Here is a 19519-nt window from a genome sequence, read left to right as displayed (position 1 = left end):
TAAGGACCTTTGAGTCTGAAGTGGACGCAAAAAGCTTTTGGAAAACGTCCTCCTGTGGTCATTATTCAGCATGACTCCTTCTTGACTTCCAGGAGTGCAATGCACAAACATGCTGCATCACACTCGGCCAGCGCAACTGTCATTCATACAGAATGAACAAGAATATAGCAAGCTTAGTGGTAAATAAGAATGCAGCATATGGTTGTAAATGTGAAGGGTGTAGAAGCAGCTAAACGAATGCATGTGACATATATATTTGTTTTTATTTGTGTATGAATGCAGAAGGTGGGTGTTTGAGGGGCCAGTGTGCTCTTGATGTCTGCACTCCGGAGATTCAAGTTTTAAGGGAACCCAAACGGCCCTGATGAATGTGAAATTGCTCTGCTTGTAATGTGACCTAATTACTCTGCAGTAAGCTGTTAAGTCATTTCGCCTCTTCTCTCCATAGACCACTCTGGCCTGTTTTTTTTCTTCCCTCTCTCTCTCTGTCTCTCTCTCTCTCCAAGCCGAGGAGCCTATATGGGTGCATGGCCGCTAGAAGCAATCACATTTATTATAAGAGAAAGAGGGGGGTTAAAGTCAATAGTCACTTAGAGAGAACATAAAAAGTGCAAGAATGAGCTGCTGAAATGATTGTGTTGTGCTTCTGTTTAAGCAACCACAACCTCAATTGGAGCTAGAACAAGCAGTTTGAAGACACGGTGCCACCGTCTGATATAGACTGTGTACATGAGTGTGTTTTGTGCACTCATATATGTCATTTTGGGCGAGGTTGCTGGGGGTGTGCTTTTGAGCCTAGCGGTGAGTTGTGAGCTATAACTCAACGTGGCCCAGACACAATAACCTTGTGAACTCGAGGGCAACCCAGAGATCTCGGGGTGATTTAGTGTGACCTCAGCGAGGCTGCTCAAAGAAGCATGTATGCAAATCCCTTTGGATTAAGGCTGAGTGTCCCTTTAAAGCCAAAGCAGCCAATATGCTTTAACTCCATCCAATCGAGATTTGATCCCTTTACAATAAAATTGCAGGTGAGATTTAAAAAAAGAAAAAAGAAAAAGAGAGACAATAGTGGCGGATACAGATGAATGTGTCTGCATGGAAAGCTGCACACACTGCTAATTTGTCAATCAGACCTCTGTGCGCATGCGTGTGTGCCCCGCACCCTAACCCAACAATACACTCTGACATGGGAGCGCACACACACACACACACACACACACACTTGCAAACCACCATTTACACAGCTTAGTGAAGGCCCAGCGTACATGTCAATAAGGGGCTGATGTCAGTCGACTGTGTTGAAACACGACCACCATCATTTATGCATCAAATAGTGACAGCACGGAGGTTATTTATTTAAGGCAAATAATCCACGCCGCTCCTGGCAAAGCGCCACGCAGGAACAACCTGCTTTTGCCCTCACACACGCGCGCGCGCGCGCACACACACACACACACACACGCACACACGTTGAAGTCTATCAAGCAAACGCAACTGGCCGCCGCGAAACATGAAGATGTTTCTTCCCCCTCAGTCTAGGGTTAATTTAAGGCGAATTGCCAAAAATCAGACACAAAAACCGGTTAAAACAAGTTAAATTGAGCGAATCTGCGTGGAGATGCATCACGTCTGTGGTAACTGTCGAGTCTATATTTTTCCCCCATTCAGTAGGACTGCTGTGTGGACATGTTCCTTCTGCATGAATGGAAAAAGTACATGTTTGTGGTGATTTACTTACTTAAATGTAGTCTATGCCTTCCACAGGGCCGTCTGGGATTTCAATATAATATAATATAATATAATATAATATAATATAATATAATATAATATAATATAATATAATATAATATGCTGTAAGTACTAGTGAATAATGGCCATTGAAATTACCCTGAGGTTCCCTCTTATTGGATACAATTACAAATGTGAATTACGTAATATCCTCATTAATTATTTAAATAGTGGTCATAAAATCTGTCTCATACTAAATCTAAAAAATATATAATAATTTACAGCACAGTTTCAGCGTACTTTAAAAAAATGTTTTGAAACAAATGTGGCACTGAGGTATAAACTTGTGGGCGAGTTGAAGTCGAAGTTTGCGGCCTGTGTTAGTTTCAACTTTTTGCTTTGGCTTCTTAAAGATGTTTTGCAAGAGTCAGCCATTAATTCAGCTATTAAATATTCAATATTACGCCCATAGAGACAAAAGAGTGCTGTTCTCTAATCAAATAAACGCCTATCGACTTAAATACGTGTCCATTTATGATTGCACAGTGCAATATAATGAAAAATGAGTCTTCTGAAATCTTTCCCCTCTAATGGATTATTTGGTGTCGTGTTTGTGGTTACAAACGTGCCAGCTGTCACGCGCTGACGGACGCACTTTCACCCTTTAGGCACATTTGTTTGACACGTGTCGTGAACATTTACCGGCGCTCATCTATCATCTTCAAAAGAAAAACAAAAGCAAACCCCAAAAGTTTTGTGACGGGCTCTGTTAAAATAATAATCATCATCATAATAATAAAACATACGCCTCTAAGCATGGCATAGATTGATCTTGGGGTTTGTCTTTTGTGTACACTCGGGCCACGATGCGCGCGCGCCCACCTGACGTGAACAGCACGATGGCCTTGAGGCAGCTGTACTCTGCGGAGTCTACGTGCAGGGTCTTGAGCTTCTCCACTTGCTCCTGGAAGATCCGGATGTGGTCCATGAAAGCCACCACGCGGTCCGCGGACATGGGCGAGGCGTGCAGGCCCGCCGCGGCCAGCAGAGGGGCCACGTGAAGGGGCATGGAGCACTGGGCGGCATTAAGCACAAACAACTCGCTCCACGTCAGCCTGAGAAGGGACACCTGGTCGGTGATCTGCAGGTCGGGAAAGAAAGGGATGTTTCTGGCCCACTCCACGGCGCTGAAGAGCAAGCGAGCCGCCAGCTCGCAGATGTTCTCGATGCCCATGATATTGTTGGGCTGCATGCACTGGCTCCCGTACCGGGACGTGGGGTAGGGCTCGGCCCGCAGCAATAACGAGATGTATCCGGACAGATAGCAATGGCCGTTGAGGGGGTCCCCGTTGGTCAGCGCGTATTGGCCTGGGTTGGGCTGGGTTGGAGGCATTCGTCCTCGCTGAACCGCTGACAAAAAGAAAGAGAAGAAGAGGAAATGTGCATCCAGGACTCACAAACATTGTTGACCGCGAGCGACGTGCGCAACGGGCTTTTCGCGCGCGTCTTCCGCTATTTTGGGGACTGCGGACTGCGGCCAACTTCCGAAATAAAGCGCAACGTGGCCCATACGGACCGTGGAACTCTCATTTCAAAAACGAATGTGCTGCAATGTTTACAACGTCTCACACGCTTCCAAACGTCCTACACTAAACAGTCCACATTTACTGCAATGACGCAGATTTGTAAAAGCCTGAATTGCATCGCGCACGACGCGGAGGTTGCGCCGTTTATGACATTTATATTCACGTGTGCCATTCCTCCATAGCGTCAAACATATTGTAACCGAGACCGATAATTCCCGCTGTAAATTATGCTGCTTTTTAAATTTCACGCACATCAAAGCATCACTGGGAAATAAAAGGATTCCTGCCATCGTTTTGGAATATGAATAACGCGCGCGAGTGCAATAACTCCCAGGCAGACTTTGCACATTTCACGCGTAAATGGCGGAAGTGAGCCTGAATTCACCCGAAAACCTCGACGCGTTCGTCAAGTTGCGCAGGAGACGCAAACGAGAGCACGAGGGGGTCAGGTTGAGCGCCATGACGGAGCCGTCTGCTAGCTGAGAGCCGTGCGCGTGCACGTTACGACACACACACACGCACACACACACACTTCAAAGCCGTACTGGCATTGCGCATTTATAAACAAACACGTACATACTCATGCTGCGTATCGGCGCAAACAAAACAAAACCCCAAACCCCAAACGAGGCCTGCTGGCTCTACTGCGTTCGAATCGAGCAGACGAGATGCTTTGTTCGAAGCCCTCGGAGGGTTCCGGTCCATTTGGGAGCATGCACCGCGGATGGAGAGCGCACATCGGCGTGCTTAAAGGGGCTTGCGAAATAAATATTCACCTTCCCGGCGCATGCCCACTTTCAAGCACTTCTTGAGGCGGCAGTACTGGCACTGGTTCCGGTGGTGCTGGTCGATGGGACAGTTCCTATTGGCGCGACACGAGTACGTTAAGTTCCTGCGTACACTCCGCTTGAAGAAACTTTTGCAGCCCTCGCAGGTGAACTGGCCATAGTGTTTGCCGCTCGACTTGTCCCCGCACACCACGCACTCGATGTGCTGCTGGCTCTGCCCCGAGTTCTGGCTGCCCTTGTCCCCGGCGGTGCCCGGCGTGGACGGGGGTCCCGGCTGGCTCGGGGTCTGCGGGGTGTGCGGCGCCGCCGACGCCGCCTGCTGCTGCTCCCTCGACGGCTGCGCTGCTGGGTTGGGGCCGCTCGGGGGTCCTCCGGCCACGTCTTCCTGCGGATCTCGCCACACGCTAACTACCATTGCCATATCTCGGCCCCGGAAAGTGCTATAGAGCGAAATGGTCGCTGCTTGTTCTGGAGCGTGGATAGGAGAGAAGGGGAGAGGGAAAAACAACAACAAAAAAACCCAAAAAAAGGAGCTCTTGTGCGAGACGGCTGCAAAGTCAAATCGGTGCACGGAATCTCATAGAGGAGGAGGGGGCATCAGAATAGCGGCAGACGGCTGGAGGGGACGACCCGATCAGGGTAGGCGAGAATCGGGAGGCCAGTTCCAAGGTAAATTGCACTCAGCCATTCAGGAATCCCCAATCTTGAAGGAAAAGGCGAGTCCAGACGTGTTGGGGGTATAAAAAAAAAACAACAAAACAAAAAAAAAACAACAACAACTGCACTTTGATAGAAAATAGCCACAAAGGGAAAGCAATTCACAGGAGCGAGTATTTCTAGAAAGAAAGAAAAAAACCTTCTTGTGGTGGAAAGACGCCGGATCCAAAGTGCTGCGGTGTATAAATTCCTTTCTCCTTTTCCACCAGTCAGTCTTCGCCGTGTGAGCAGCGCAGCGAACGCACACACATACAAAAAAAAAACAAAAAAACCTGCAGATTTGGCGGGTCTATATTCTTAAGTCAAGCTCATCGTCATCTTCATCATCATCTTCTCGAGGCGAGCGGCAGCCGCGAATAGAGTCCACGCCGCTCAGAGACTTTCACCTCTCCTCCAGCTGGAGCCACGGAGAAAAAAAAAGGATATCACGGAGGGGGAAAAGGCAGCATCGGCAGCAGCAGCAGCAGCAGAAGAACGGAAAAAACCACCAGCAACAACAAAAAAAAAACCCACCGCAACACAACTAGTAGAATATGCAAGAAGAAAAAGAAGAGAGAGCCTCCAAAAATGCTTTAAAGGAAGAGGAGCTGCAGCGCAATGTTTCCGAAACGGGGGGATCTGCGCGAATGTCTGTATATAGTGAACTTTGACACTACTATTGAAACTGACACGTTTCTATGGAGATCGCTGCGCCTTATATGGTGCTCATGTCAAGGAGCCAAGAGAGGGGCTGCTGGAGACTGATAATCAAAGGCGACTGACTGGCCAGAGCCCCGCATAGAGGAGGAGGAGGAGAAGGAGGAGGAGGAGGAAGAGGAGGAGGGGGAGAGGTGAGAGAGAGCGAGAGAGAGAGAGAAATGGGAGGCTGAGGTTCAAGCCAAGCCCTCTCTCGCTCGCCATTGGTTAGAGTCCCCCTCATGCTCCGTGTGCTGCAAAAAGTGTCCATCCTTATAGAAGGGGCATGTTCAAAATCACATGATAATGTTTGCTCTTTAAAACAAAAAAAGATGCAGTTATTCCTAATATTAGCATCATTTGGAATACTCTCGGATGGCATGATTCATTAGATTCCTCCCCCCTCCCCCCCAAAAATTTTTTTTATTTCCACTGGTTTTACTTCTAAAGGACCACTTTGTCTCACTTATATTTATTGTTATTTTTTTATTCATCTATTGATTAAATTCATCATTTCTGTCGAGCCGTCTCCACCGTGCGTGATTGTGGATATTTTTTGCAGCGTTGTCATCTCACCACTGGGGGCTCTCTTCTCTTTTTTTTTTTTTTCTTTTTCTATATTTTTGACAACCACAATTTACATCGAGCTCACTCGCCCCGGTGCTGCTATTTACTTTGAAACCTGATTAGTATGGGTCGTCTATTGTGGGCAAAAAGGAGAGAGTGATAGGAAGAAACCCTGGCGAGCGTAGCATTAAAAAAAACTTGCAAATTGGAGGGTGGGAGGGGGGGGAGACAAAGCTTTTACGCAAGACAAATAATCCACTAAAACTGTGTTTGGGGGCTGGGGGGTGGCAATGGTGGTCTCAGCTTGTGATTGCTCTACGTTGTCTTGGACTGGTGTCTTTATTCCAAACTGTAAGTGTCATGCTTGGAAGGGAAGCTCATGCAAGGTGTGGGAGCTTCGGCATGCGCATTGCGGTACATGCGCCGTGGAAACCCTCCAGTGTCGCTGATTAAAACTTACATTGTACTGTGAAAGAAACACACGAGGATGCAATTAGTAGAATTCTGCATGCAAATAGCGCGCGTTACAAAAATTGCAAGCAAAGATGTGGGAGCAAAGAAGAAGAAAAAAATAGTAAAAAAAATAAATTAAAAAAATGCAGCAATTAGTCGGGTCCCTTCATGTGAATAATTACGTAGCCGGTGTCACATAATGTCTTAATAATGACGCTCATTCACAATCATGTGAACTTATTTGAGGAATTTGCATGGGGATTCCGGCTTTTTGTGTGAGAATTTCTGCAGGCGTTCTCCCTCTGTGCATGAGAGAGAGAGAGAGAGAGAGAGAGAGAGAAAATAAAAAATAAAAAATGGATCGCGCTGCCATCTAGCGTACATTGTACAATTGCAACCTCCAGAGAAGCGAATGCACAAGTCATTAATGATTGATTTTGAAGAGGACAAGGTTTTTTTTTTTTTTTTTGTGTTTTCCATAGCTATCATAAGAAATAAACATTCAATTGATCAGGTTTTGAATCTCTAATATTTTTACTATGACTGGCACGACTGCATAACGGTGGTAAAGAGGAATAAAAAAAAACCACACAGATAAGTTATACTACAATAAATTAATAAACGTAATGGTGGATTATTTATTTATATGCAAAGACAAAATCAGATTAAACACAAATACACCGTGCAGGAGAAGACGAGCCTATCAATTATTATACTGTATCAGTTTTAATTAAGCACAAATAAATGGAAGTCCTTGCAGAACATTCTTCAAGCATGCAGGCATATTTGTAGATAAATAGATCTTAAATACGCAAGTGACCCCCTTTGGAAGCTCAGAGGAGGGATGGCTTGTGTTTTCCCTTTCTTTAAAGTATTCAACAAGAGAGCTCTCTCTCCTCGTCTCTGTCTCGGACAACTCCAATGAAAACTGCCCGGCCGTGTCAGCAGCTCTTTGAAAAGGTGAAACCAATAAGATTAAATCGGACAATGATTTTTTGTTGTTGTTGTTACTCCATGCAAAAAAGTGTATCATTAAGATTTAAGTCCTCAGATTGGGGTGTTTTTTTGAAAGAAAGAAAAAAAAGGGGGTTCCGCATGCAGGACAGGAGGCGAGCACACACAGAGAGGGGCAGCGAATGGGGAGCAGAGCAGCACGGGGAAAGGAAAAGGGAGAAAGTGGACCACAGCGGGGCATTGAGGGGAGAAGCACCGGCGACGGCGGTCTGCACGGAGGACCGGCTTCCCTCCCAGCACAAGCAAAGAAGGCAAGTCATCCATGCGTTTTTCTTATTTCCAGCGCACGTTTAGATTTCAATTCAGAAGCACAAACCTCCAGAGCAACATGGCACGCATCCCGATTCGTTGCGCCACTTTTGTACCCGGTGGACAAGCGTGTCTTTGGCGCCCGATTATCAGCCACTGGCCGGGGCTCCGCTGTCGGCGGTGCACCCGGATAAGGACAACAGATCGCGGGAGCTTTTTCGCACCGTGCGCGGAGTCCTTGGAAACGTGGCTGCTTTGCCTGTTTTGGTGCGCCTCACCTGCACGCGAGGTTATTTGTTATCCAGGAGATCCACAGCACGCCGAGATAGCGTCAAAGCATTAAAAGGCCGATCAAGGAGGACAAATGTGCGCTATTTTCACATCGCGCATTGCTAAGTGGGGCTTGCACTCAAGTGCGCATTTGTCAAATTTGCGCCACAACCACGGAGTTTGGTGAAAGTTAACTTTAACACTCGCTTTTGCTAATTCATCAGTGATGCAATATTAAGTCATAAATAATAATAATAATACAAAAAGATAATATCACAGGAAACTTTCAATTTCGGCCAGGTTAACTTGGACTTGACAATTTGTTTAATTTTAACGAGTGACTGGACGACAAAGGGACAAATAATGTATTTATGTTTGCATTTATTCAGAAATGAAGTCAATTTGATTACTGCCACATGAACATAACAAAACGTAACATAATCCTTTTTGTGAATTGACATTCTTTTGTATTCGCAACTTTCTGATTTGTGACGTTTTCAGCTCTTGGATGCGAGAATTAAGAAGTTAGACGCCACTGTGTGTATGTGAGCGCGCGTGTGCGTGTAGGTGTGTGTGTGTGTGTGTGTGTGTAGGTTGTGGTCATATCGAAGATGATGAATTGATGCTCACACTCACTATTGGGTTTAATATAGCTGAAAGACAACAAGCAATAGAGGAGACGTGAAGGTTATGAGCTCCCTCCCCTGCAAGCTCCCTCCTGATTCAAACACCGCCACAAAGAGAACCTTTTGGACTTTGGAACAGGAATCTCCTTCTGGATCACACACATGTATTTTCTATTGATTGCGTGTAATCACGTTTGTGTTATAAGGAGTCAATCATGTGATGCACGCTGCTTGAGGATGGATGGACAATAATTTGTACTTCTATGTGAGTCCATACACACACGAGGGTGCATGTGTGCGTGTGTGTGTGGCTCCATTAGGGCCACATCCAGCTGACCCCCGTCACTATATAACAGCTGCCAGCGTATCAAATACTTTGAGTATGATTGGAACTCATTTCGAGCATCAAGTAGTTTAAAGACTCCCATAATGCTCACTTGTTGCAGTGTATTACGTTACGTCATTATTATTATTATTTTTTTAACCTCCCCCCACGTTTAAAGTTTTAACGACTGAAGCCACGTGTCATTTGGTAAACACTTATGACATATATTTGATTTTACCTTTTTAAAACGGCTCTTTGAATTCAACCAAACCTTCTCTGAATTCATAAATGTCACATTGATGTCAAGTGATGAGATTATTGTGGATGGAATGATAATAGTATAATTATTGTCAATGTCCTGAAATGTAGTTTGATGCTTAAATTTAATTTGAGCTTTTGTTTACTTGCTTATTTTCATATGCATTACGGTGGTGTTTAAATATGTAAACATTCATTTTAAACACACACCATTTGTAACAAATGAAACTAAATTCAGCTAGATGCAATGGATAATAAATTAAATATAAATGTTAGGAAATATGCATATTTCATATAAAGTAAATACAAATAATTTGCGTTCAGAGTTTTTTTCCCCCAGAAAATAAGTGCGTGCATCAGCGTGCTTTTGGTGTGCAAAAGACGAAGGGGTTGCTTAAATCGCTACGTTCTTTCCTTTTCTGTTTCTTGAGGATCAGCAACTTCCAATAGGCGTCACCTAATCGCTCTGAATGGAAACTGACCATTGGTCAGAAATAGTGCAGTGCGGACATTTAACACCACATGCAGCATTTAACACGCAGACATCTACAACACCGGAGCTGCCAATTAGGAGTGCGCACCATGTAATAGCTGTGCCCCAAACCCCAAATATAAATCAATTATGCACGAATCATGACCTGATCACTGTATGTGATATACTTTTTAATCCCATGGTATAAAACGAGTTTTTCCAGATGCGTGAACTTGTTTGTATCGCATTATTATAACCATCTCTGTAATAGAATACAAATATGGGGAATATAATTGAGGGCAATAATAACAACGCCTCTTTCAATTAAGTTTGAGGGTGGTTTTAAGTTACTGCGACAGTCTGTTCACGCTCAGGCCAATGGCTTTATTGCTTACCAATACGCATTTCTTACAGCGTCGGGTGCTAATTACTTCCCAGACTGCGATGACCACGTCCATTAGTGCGCACATCACGGTGGTTAGTGTAAACACTGTATATATATATACATATATATATATATATATATATATATATATATATATATATATATATATATATATATGTATATATATATATATAGTGTTCTGTAAATTGACTGTCTGTCGTACTAGAGCGGCTCCAACTACCGGAGACAAATTCCTTGTGTGTTTTGGACATACTTGGCAAATAAAGATGATTCTGATTCTATAATAATAATCAAATAATATATATATATATATATATATATATATATATATATATATATATATATATATATATATATACAAATATTATTTGATTATTGCAATAAAAGTGAAGCATTATAAGAAAAACATATTAAATAAGTTATGTCTGACTGCGCTGAAAGAGCATTTACAAAAAAGAAAAAAAGGCCAAGGCAAACGCGGGGGGTGGCGAGAAAGCATCTCGCCCTTCAAGTAATTTATTTTAAGGGAAATGGGAGGGCAAAGGTGGAATTCTTAAGAAATTCAACAAGGATAAGGGAGCTTTAGGAATTCTGCACGCAGATTACCTTTCATCCCATCCACACATTAGCCGACAACACAGTAGAAATATACCGTAGCTCAGCTCCAAAAAAGGTCTAGATTAGCCCCATGCATGCACAAAGTGGAGTAGCGCATCACAATTTGAAGACAAATTGGAATATTGAGGTTATTTGGGACAGAAGCAATAGAGGGAGAACACTTACAAAGACAAATACATACATCCTCCTGACATTTACTTAATTTCACGATATGAATACATTTGAATGAATGACAACCTAAAAAATCTATCTGAAGTAGTGGCTCTGTGTAAAAATGGAGATTAGGCTTTATCACCAATCCAGGATTTTGCCTTGCTACTGACATTTTTGCTTACTAACTACATCACAAGTGTGTCATCCCCCACCCCCACCCGCACCCCCACACCCCCATGCCCACCCACCCCTCATTTACCCACCAAAACCAACACACAGCAGGCGCTTAATTAGAAATGTAGTGTAGCTCAACCATGAGTGTGATGGAGCTCAGACTGATGACAAGTCTCGTTCACGGCCCAGAGAAATTGATTTTTTTGTTTGTTTGTTTTTAACCACAGTAGGCGATTACTAATAAAGCAATTGCAGAAAATATGTGGAAAAAAAATACATGCATGTGGCACAAATTCATTGCTCCCACTGGCCAATATTAGCACACTTGCACACAGAATGACGCATTAATAACTGCAATTAGACATTTACAAAGATAATCAAGCTCAGTTGTTCTCGGTCTTTAACTGGGCCGATTCTAGGATTAGGGGTTGCCTGTTCACTGTTTTATGCAATTTCATTCACACATCGCTGGGAAAAAAAAAAGCATAACACTTTCTGGGAAAGTCAAATCTGAACAAAATTATTTAAATGTTGAGCCACAGTAAAGGAGGAATGGCTTGGAATCATAAAATAAACACATTGTAACCGTAATGGTGTAAAACAACTCATACAGCAATACCTCTTCAGACACATTAATAGTATGCATTTTTTTTCTGGAGTAAACCAGCTCCCTATATAGTGCGTACCAAAAATGGACCTTGGACTTAGTTTTTTGGAGTCTTTTTATTTGAAATGCAATGCACAACATGTAAAATACATGAATAGAAACTGAGTCTTGTGATTAGTTTAAGCTATTCAGTAGCACCTTGCCTTTAATATTATCACATGTACATTACAACAAACTTCTCTCCTTCCAATTAAAACAGAGGGCAGTGGTACCGAATGACCACCTGAACCGTTTAGAGCTAAAACGCCAGCTAACGGCAACCAAACAATATTAACAGTGAGCTGCGAATGATAATAGTGTGCTTGTATTGCGTGGTTGATGCATATATTTTTAAGTGGGATCCTTACACCACAGAACTGGAAGGCAGCTTATTGCTCTATACAGATATAGCGCTAGCATTCAGAGCCCAGTCTGGGAGAGGTGGAAGGTATTGGTTGGAGCAAACCATTTTTGAGGCAATATGAGGGGGTGCTGTATTTTTGTTGTTTAAATATTTCATTTCAACCAATTACTGTATGGTTTTACACATTTCTAGGTTCTTTAAAAAGGACATAGCGTTAAATCAATTTTTATTATTATTATTTTTTTTGATCCCTCAAATTTTAGGGGTGCAAGGATTCATTTTAAGGGCAGGCTAGGAACGCCTATCATTTTTAATATTCTGAACCTTTCACAGCGTAACCACAACATTAAAAGCAGCTATAGCAGCTCTATACACACTACATCCTCAATAGTAGACATATAGCATTACTCAATCATGTTACATGTTATCTTATTATTAGTGTAAAGAATGAATTTTGGATTGTATAATATTTTGTGCAAGTGAACCTAATACAGTGGCTAATGCTTCAGTTCTACTTCAACAATTGATTTCCAATAATTCAAAATATGCATGCTAGAAAAGGCAACTGGTGCGTAAACCTTTAATATACTGTACATAACCAATTCAAAATTGACGAGATTAGCATTTAAACAAAGAAATGACTCCCTTCTCTGTGCCGTCATACAAGATGACAAAGGCCTCCAGGGTGATTTTCATATTTTGCCTTGGAAAGGTGTGTGAGGGCACGTGTGTAAAAGACAGTGAAGTGAAGGTGGTCTGCCTGTGTTTAGTGTCCAAAGCTGGCAGATTGTGACCTTATCAATGTGAAACTCTTAAGATAAATTATTCATAGCACCTGTTAGAAGTATCTTGCCAAAGAATGACAATGATGTAAGATTTAAAATGCAACTCAACACGAGGGGCCTTTTAAAAAAAAAAATTTTTTTAAAGTGGCGTTACCCAGATGGGATGCTGCTGTGTGAACAAACATTGAATTAAAAACGTGTGTAATTTTACAGGCTGTATGGAAAAGACGCCCCAGCCTTTCCCAGAAAGTCCAAATGTGATCTGAGCTACTTGCTGGGTGAGTGTGTGTCACCGTTTTTGGCTACCCGCTCACATCGGACTTTGGTTCTGACTGTGTGTTGTGTCTGCTCGCAGGCGGTGAGCAACATGGCGGCCCGGTGTTCTGAAGCACGGCGGGATGTGTCAGTGTGGTGCAAGGACTGACACGGGGGCGAGATGCACTTCATGGCTACGAGCTGTGAGCTAGTGGGATGGTGAAGTTGGTCTGTATTTATTTACCGACCCGACATCACATTTCTGCTTTTTTCTCGAAAATATGGCTCAGTTTTGACTGGCATTGTCAGAGAGGGTGTCCTTTAGAGATGTAGTTATTATTGTGGTTGTTTAGACTTAGACTGTTGGTGCTGTGGATAATATATATATCTATATTTTAATGGGTTTTATGCCACTGCAAACTACAACCATATTAAAAAAACAAACAAATGTATTGTGAAATGAATAACTGACCGTCAAAAGTACGTGTTATTAGTGCAAAGGTCATGATAATGTACTGTATGTCTGTGGGCACACTCGGGCTTTGCACAATATATTGTGCAGAACTGTCTGTATTACTAAACTAAAGAGGACAAGGGTGTATGTTAAGGATGTGTGCACTTGAGGCTGAATTATGTGTGAGATTGATGAAGGCGAAACATTCTCACAGGCGTACATGTTTGTGTCGACTTGACTATCTCTCCCTATTTCTCTATGTCGTCAGCTTCCCTTAGATGTTCCCTGTGACCTATGACCTCAGAGTTGGGGTCAAGCCCTGATAAATAAGATGGCAGCGTTCTGACCAGAACTGCAAACATTCCACAACAATCTCGCCTCGTATCCGTGATGTGTCACCGGGCGCTACACTCCCCCCTTCTACTCTACGTGTCTGCTGTGACTTGGGTAAAGTTCTCATTAGACAAACATGGTTTATTAGGTTTGCTGTGGGAATCTTAAAAGACATACATTTGGAATTAAGAATTACAACATGAGCTAAAATTTAATTTCCCCGAAACATCTCGCTTGTTTAGACAAGGGAAGTATGCAAAATAGCATGATCTAGTGGATATTAAGACCTCGTACACAATGTGAATGTGTGTGTGTGTGTGTGTGTGTGAAAAGCTTGTCAGTGATGTCAAGGATGAGAAATGTTGCAGTGTGGTTTTTACACACACTGCTGGCTCGCATTTCCGGCAACATTTCTCACTCTGCCTCCCTCGCACCATCCACTCTGCTGCAATATCCCCACATTTTTCTATCCTTTCACATCAACCCACCCCCCCCGGCCCCCCGCCCACCACACAACACTCAACTACAACCTCGCCCCCCGCCCCCGCCCCACCACCCTTTTTCACAGGCCTCCTCTGCCTTCTCTGGTCATTTGGTCTCCTTTTACCACTCTTCTCTGCTCTCCCATCTTCATCCAATGTCAATCTCCCCTTTCCTTCTTTGTATTTCTTCCCCTGTCTCCCTCTGCTTATCTTCCTTCCCACTATGATTTTTTTTAACACACCACCCTAAAGAGTGCGACCACCTGTAACTGTTTAGGGATATAATAAATGTTGTTGCGCACAAGGAAGCTAGTTAAGGTAAGTGGCACATCCTATATCGTGATGACATGGCGTAATAATGATTTCCGTTGTTTTGTTTGTGTCTGAACGCTACTTATGGTATGACCCCGGCTTCCCAAATGTCAACCCTCTTTCCCCTAAAGCTCTAGCCACCCCACACAGCTATAAAAACAAAAACAGTCAATGTGGATGCACGTCCGTGAATCCGCCCAAAGAAAGCTGGGACATGGTTGTATAATAATGAAATTGTACTAAAAGACACTTCAATCCAAATAAAAACCTCAATCTCAAAATGTGAGTTTGCTCTGTTTCCACTGGATGAATTGTGATATAATTTTAGTGTACATCTGCTGTTATGAGTGCCATCAGAGGCTATACACGGATCTTGCTGTGGTTAGGAATGTTTCTTCAAAGGGTGACTGATCACACGATGCAAACACACAGATGGAGCTGAGCTCAAATGTGTCGACTAACGGTGCACCGGGTGCAGAGTATGGGCAATCGGCTCGCTATTAAAATGATAGATGCTTGAGGATTCTTTTGGCCTTCTCTGTCATGAGATCCCTGTAACATCTGGATATTGCTGTAAGTCAGGAATGCAACAGAGTCCATAGCTGAAATTACTTTCACTTAGTAATAAAAGATGTGACGCAACGTTAAGCTGTGCGGCTGCCACAGTAAAAAAAGCGTATCGTCTGAGAAGCTCCAGCATCCTGCTGTTTTCCTTTTTTGTCATCAGTTCATCTTCAGCACTGTTTCAATGAAGCAGCCCATTTTTGTTCAGTTCTTCAAGGCAGACAATGAATTATGCTTCTATTCCCGAAAGTTATGCGGGAAATCAAAATAACTGATTTGTTCTGTACTAGCGCCCACTGGTACCTGAACAAAAAGTATCTCAAGGCTCGACACACTGCCGTTCATTGAATGGTCGACGAAGAGTCACCAGAACTGTGTGACAAAAACGCACCTTTTCTCAAATGACGCTGCATGGTCATCCTCCACAAATTCAGAGAAGAAGAAACAAAAGATTGCTCTTCAATTGTTGTCCTCCATTCTCTCTTGTTCCTCTTTGTTAATCTAGCTTGTGGGTATGATTTCACATTTTTTTTACATAACTGATGCAGCTACTGTGAGAAAATTGTAGAAACATGAGCCAGCTCAGAGTTTACAACGCCAAACAGTATGGTAACGAGCTGAAATAAATGCGACACCCCTTGGGGGAAATGTGGCGTTATGGTCTCCATTTCTTTCTCATTTCTCTTTCCAGCACTGTTTGGGCATTAATGGTCAGCTTCCTGCATGTATGTCCAGTGTAAATAAATGATTAAGCACTGCAAACACACTGTCACCGACAGCCATCAGCTTGACGTTTAAGCCGGAAGTGTGTGGCAGACGAATGGTGTGATAGGCGTTTAGGCAAATGTGTAAGTTATGACGCCATTGGGAGCTTCTGTTGTTTAGGTCGCTCCCTCCGCCTCCTGCTCTCTGTGTCCGTCAGCAGCTGAAAGATGTTTAAAAAAGAAGGAGAATAAAGGTCCTCAAACCTCCTCGATTCCCTGCCACCACCCACGGTTGCGGCTCTGTTTTGGAGTGTGGCTGACTGCCCTTGTCCCGCAGGGCAACAGCCCCACTTTACCCCACCCCATCTCAACCACTAAACACCCAGATCACCCCCCCCCCCCCCCCCCGTCTTTCCCGACCCCCAGTCCTCCATCCTCCTGCCTCACTCACTGATTCAGTGCGTAAAAGCGCCCCCTGAATGATGGATTACTGTGTCACCGCAGTCTGCGAAGGATTAATTTGTTTCATTGATTTCTCTTTAGGCAGAATGCCAGCGTCTGCCGTTTCCCACCTTTTCCTCCAAGACTCGCAGCTGTAATAGACGGTAATGGCTTAAGACAAATCAACCCATTTCTTGTAAAAATAGCAACGAATAACCCTCCCTTGTCAACCAGCCTGCACTCTACTCACGCACACGTCAGGCGTGGTGGTATGAGGTACTGAGGGGTTCTCCATTCCCCTTGGTCTCTACCACCCCATCTGGCTATGATTGCACAATGCTGTCCTTCCACTTCTACTGAACCAGAGGAGACAATCCTGCCACTCCAGCAGAGCCGTAAGTCTTCGGTACTTACACATCCCTCTCAGGCCTCACAATGACAATGAACTATCTAGGAGGGGCGGGGGGGTCGGCCCTTTCTCGCCAGTAATGGAAGCGGTTACTGCTATTCCCTACACATCTGCGGAAACAGCTAACTGTTAACTACCGTGATCAATGGTAAGACCTTAGTGCACGAGGTTGAATGCGTGCATTCACGCTGAAGAATAAAAGCAAGTCTGAACAACACATCTTTTTCTGTGGGTTGTTGTTTATATGTGTAAAGGAGAACAGTACAAGTTGTTTCTAAACAAATATGTGATGCTACGGCTCCCAGAAAAGCAACCTTACAAACCGGCTTTCCTGACATCTGCTGATTTAACGCATCCATAAGATGCTACCACATCTATTACTAGCCTGTCACTACTTTGAACGATGGGAAACACAAACTGCCGGTAACATTAAGCACACCACTACAGGCTAACTGTCCTCAAATGCTTTCCAATCCCAAAGAGATTTATGAGCAAGACCAGCTCCATTAATCCATTGTCGATTTGCTGTGGCTGCCCGGCGGGGGATTTTGGTATCAGATATCATATCAGCCCTTTGTAAAGCAGGGTACATGGTAACACCATGACTCTTGCTAAAATGCTCTATCCAACCAGAATGGATTGGTATGTTTGTTTTGATTTTAAAGTGCCAATTGTCCAATTCAAATTCCTGTGTGTCCATAAAATATAATATGACTCCCATATGCCCAAATGAGAGAAAAGCTCTGTTAAAAGCTATAAAATACAATTCTCTCAGTAATTATGAGTCAGTGACAGACTCCGCCTGAGAATGGTAGCACAACATTAACATGAATGCTTAACTGTCCGAGTTTACACGATGACACCGTTCAGGGCACAAATACTGCTGAGTACGGTTGAAGTAGAGCCAGCAGACATCTGTGATAATGACCTCTGCAGCAGGACAATCGCATCAGATGCTTGAAATCAATGGAGCGGTGTCTACAAAGCTTTGAGCTGCGGTTTGTGCTTGGGGACAGACAACTGGTCACCTGGTGCTCCACTAGATCCCCCTGCAAAGCTGGCCTCTCCTGGGTAAACCTCCGCAAAGCCCCCTCATGTCTGACACCAACAGGCCCTTCAAATTCCGCTGTTAGATGCAGGATTAGGTAATCTCCCCATGATACTGTCTTTTTTTTCTCAATTTGTACCATTCTCTGCACCTCTCTACTCCCTCAGTCATCATACCTTAAAACCCTCCCTTGCTCTCTTCGCCCTCTTGAAGTGCTTGTTCAACTAAGGGTACATCTATTCTCAGGGGTCCTTACGTTCTTAAGTGCCTCCAGAAAAGGTTAGTTGGCAGGTAATTGTCCAGCTGTGGTTGTGTTTATCTTAATTGTGGGTGCTTCAGTGCAGGCTACACTCCCTTTGATGAAGAGACTGTATGTGGAATGAGTCGAGAAGCTGGGAGCATAGGTGGAGACGAAGGTTTAGCAGTTCCCTGGATTTCAAATGACTTGTTTATACTTGCAGCAAGCGCAACTTGATTTTTTAATGTATATTACATACAGTAGATATTGGTGTCTTGATCATCTCATCCACTCTTCCATGCATCAATGTATTATTTCCATTTTAAGGCGCTCAATAAGTGTTTTGCCTATTGATCCTACACATGCAGAGTGTAAAAAACAACAGTGACCCTGCGGTGTTGAAATCCAAATGCTCGTGCTTCCACCCATTCTAAATCTATACTTCTATTAGCCATCTGATCATATCTATACCCATGTCAATAGGAGGCTTTAGGGGAGTTAGTGTTTGCATTGCCCCAGTCAAAGGTTGTGACTGACCAATAAAATTATTCCAGAGTGCCATCAATAACGCTGACATGCAGACTAATACAGTATGGGGTTGCGGGCGGGGGCAGGAGCCCTGTTGTGCTGGCTCCAAGTAGAACGGATGAACAGGAGGCCATAAGGTTACCGGGCAGACTTCAGCCCCCCCGCAACCTCTACCCGCTCGTATGTGCGTTTGATAGTGACAGGGGCAATTATAAAGGTATATTTCAGACAGGTCAAATGGGAGAGGGCAAAGTGGAGAACCTTTCAAGCGCTGGCTGGAGTCAAAGGTGAGCATGGACACGGGACATGAGCGCTGCTGGGCAGGGGATAATGGAATAAGAGCAATAAAGACTTAGACTGATGAGACACGGAGAAAGGACATTGTGAATGACAATACATCACATAAGGCGCAGCAGATCCAAATCTCCAATTACAGCACAAGCTGACTAGTTTCTGTTCAGCACAAGAAGCTCTTTGTGCTGCATGTATACTGTATGCTTTCTGTGCGAGCATCACGCTTCATAGCCTTGAAATATGAATAGCCCAAGGTCAAGGAAGGTCAGGGTATGTATTTAGCACCAGTGACCAATGCCAAATGTAAAGGTCAACGTGTATTTGCCTGACTCTGAGCCATACAACATTTGCTCATCCACATTTAGTATGCATCCCATTGGCAGTGATTTATGGAGGGAGATAAGCGTTGGGATGGGAAGAAAACACTGTCTTTCTCCTATCCCGTCAGCCTCGGTAAATACACTACTCACTCATATCAATCACAGTGTCACAGTGAATCGCCAGCGTAGGCTTCCTGTTCAGATTAAAAACGTTCTTTTTTCTTGCTCTGCTTTCTCGCTCAAGCTCTGGGGAGCACACTGGC

General features: G+C 43.8%; 1 protein-coding gene and 1 long non-coding RNA gene across 4 annotated transcripts in view; one reads left to right on the top strand and one right to left on the bottom strand.

Moving 5' to 3' along the window:
• nr2f1a (nuclear receptor subfamily 2, group F, member 1a) overlaps positions 1-5684 on the bottom strand; it is a 7622-nt gene extending 1938 nt beyond the window's left edge. Inside the window, exons 1-3 of one of the 3 annotated variants that reach the window (XM_061767221.1) lie at positions 4959-5684; positions 4091-4805; positions 2611-3138 (exon numbers count right to left, since the gene is read on the bottom strand). In XM_061767221.1, the coding sequence (XP_061623205.1) occupies positions 2611-3138; positions 4091-4523 (961 nt within the window). In that variant the 5' untranslated portion in view covers positions 4524-4805; positions 4959-5684. Of the gene's footprint in view, positions 1-2610; positions 3139-4090 lie in introns of all 3 variants that reach the window. The other 2 variants (XM_061767220.1, XM_061767222.1) reach the window with 2 other exon arrangements.
• A 7397-nt stretch (positions 5685-13081) lies between these two features.
• Positions 13082-16970, top strand: LOC133474992 (uncharacterized). Its single transcript, XR_009787688.1, has 4 exons — positions 13082-13152; positions 13230-14030; positions 16522-16583; positions 16654-16970. It is a non-coding gene; the product is annotated as an uncharacterized LOC133474992 (long non-coding RNA).
• Positions 16971-19519: the final 2549 nt, after the last annotated feature.

This window comes from Phyllopteryx taeniolatus, chromosome 3, assembly GCF_024500385.1.
Source record: "Phyllopteryx taeniolatus isolate TA_2022b chromosome 3, UOR_Ptae_1.2, whole genome shotgun sequence".
In the NCBI taxonomy this organism is placed as follows: Eukaryota; Metazoa; Chordata; class Actinopteri; order Syngnathiformes; family Syngnathidae; genus Phyllopteryx; species Phyllopteryx taeniolatus.
This window is presented reverse-complemented; position numbering and strand designations above follow the sequence as displayed.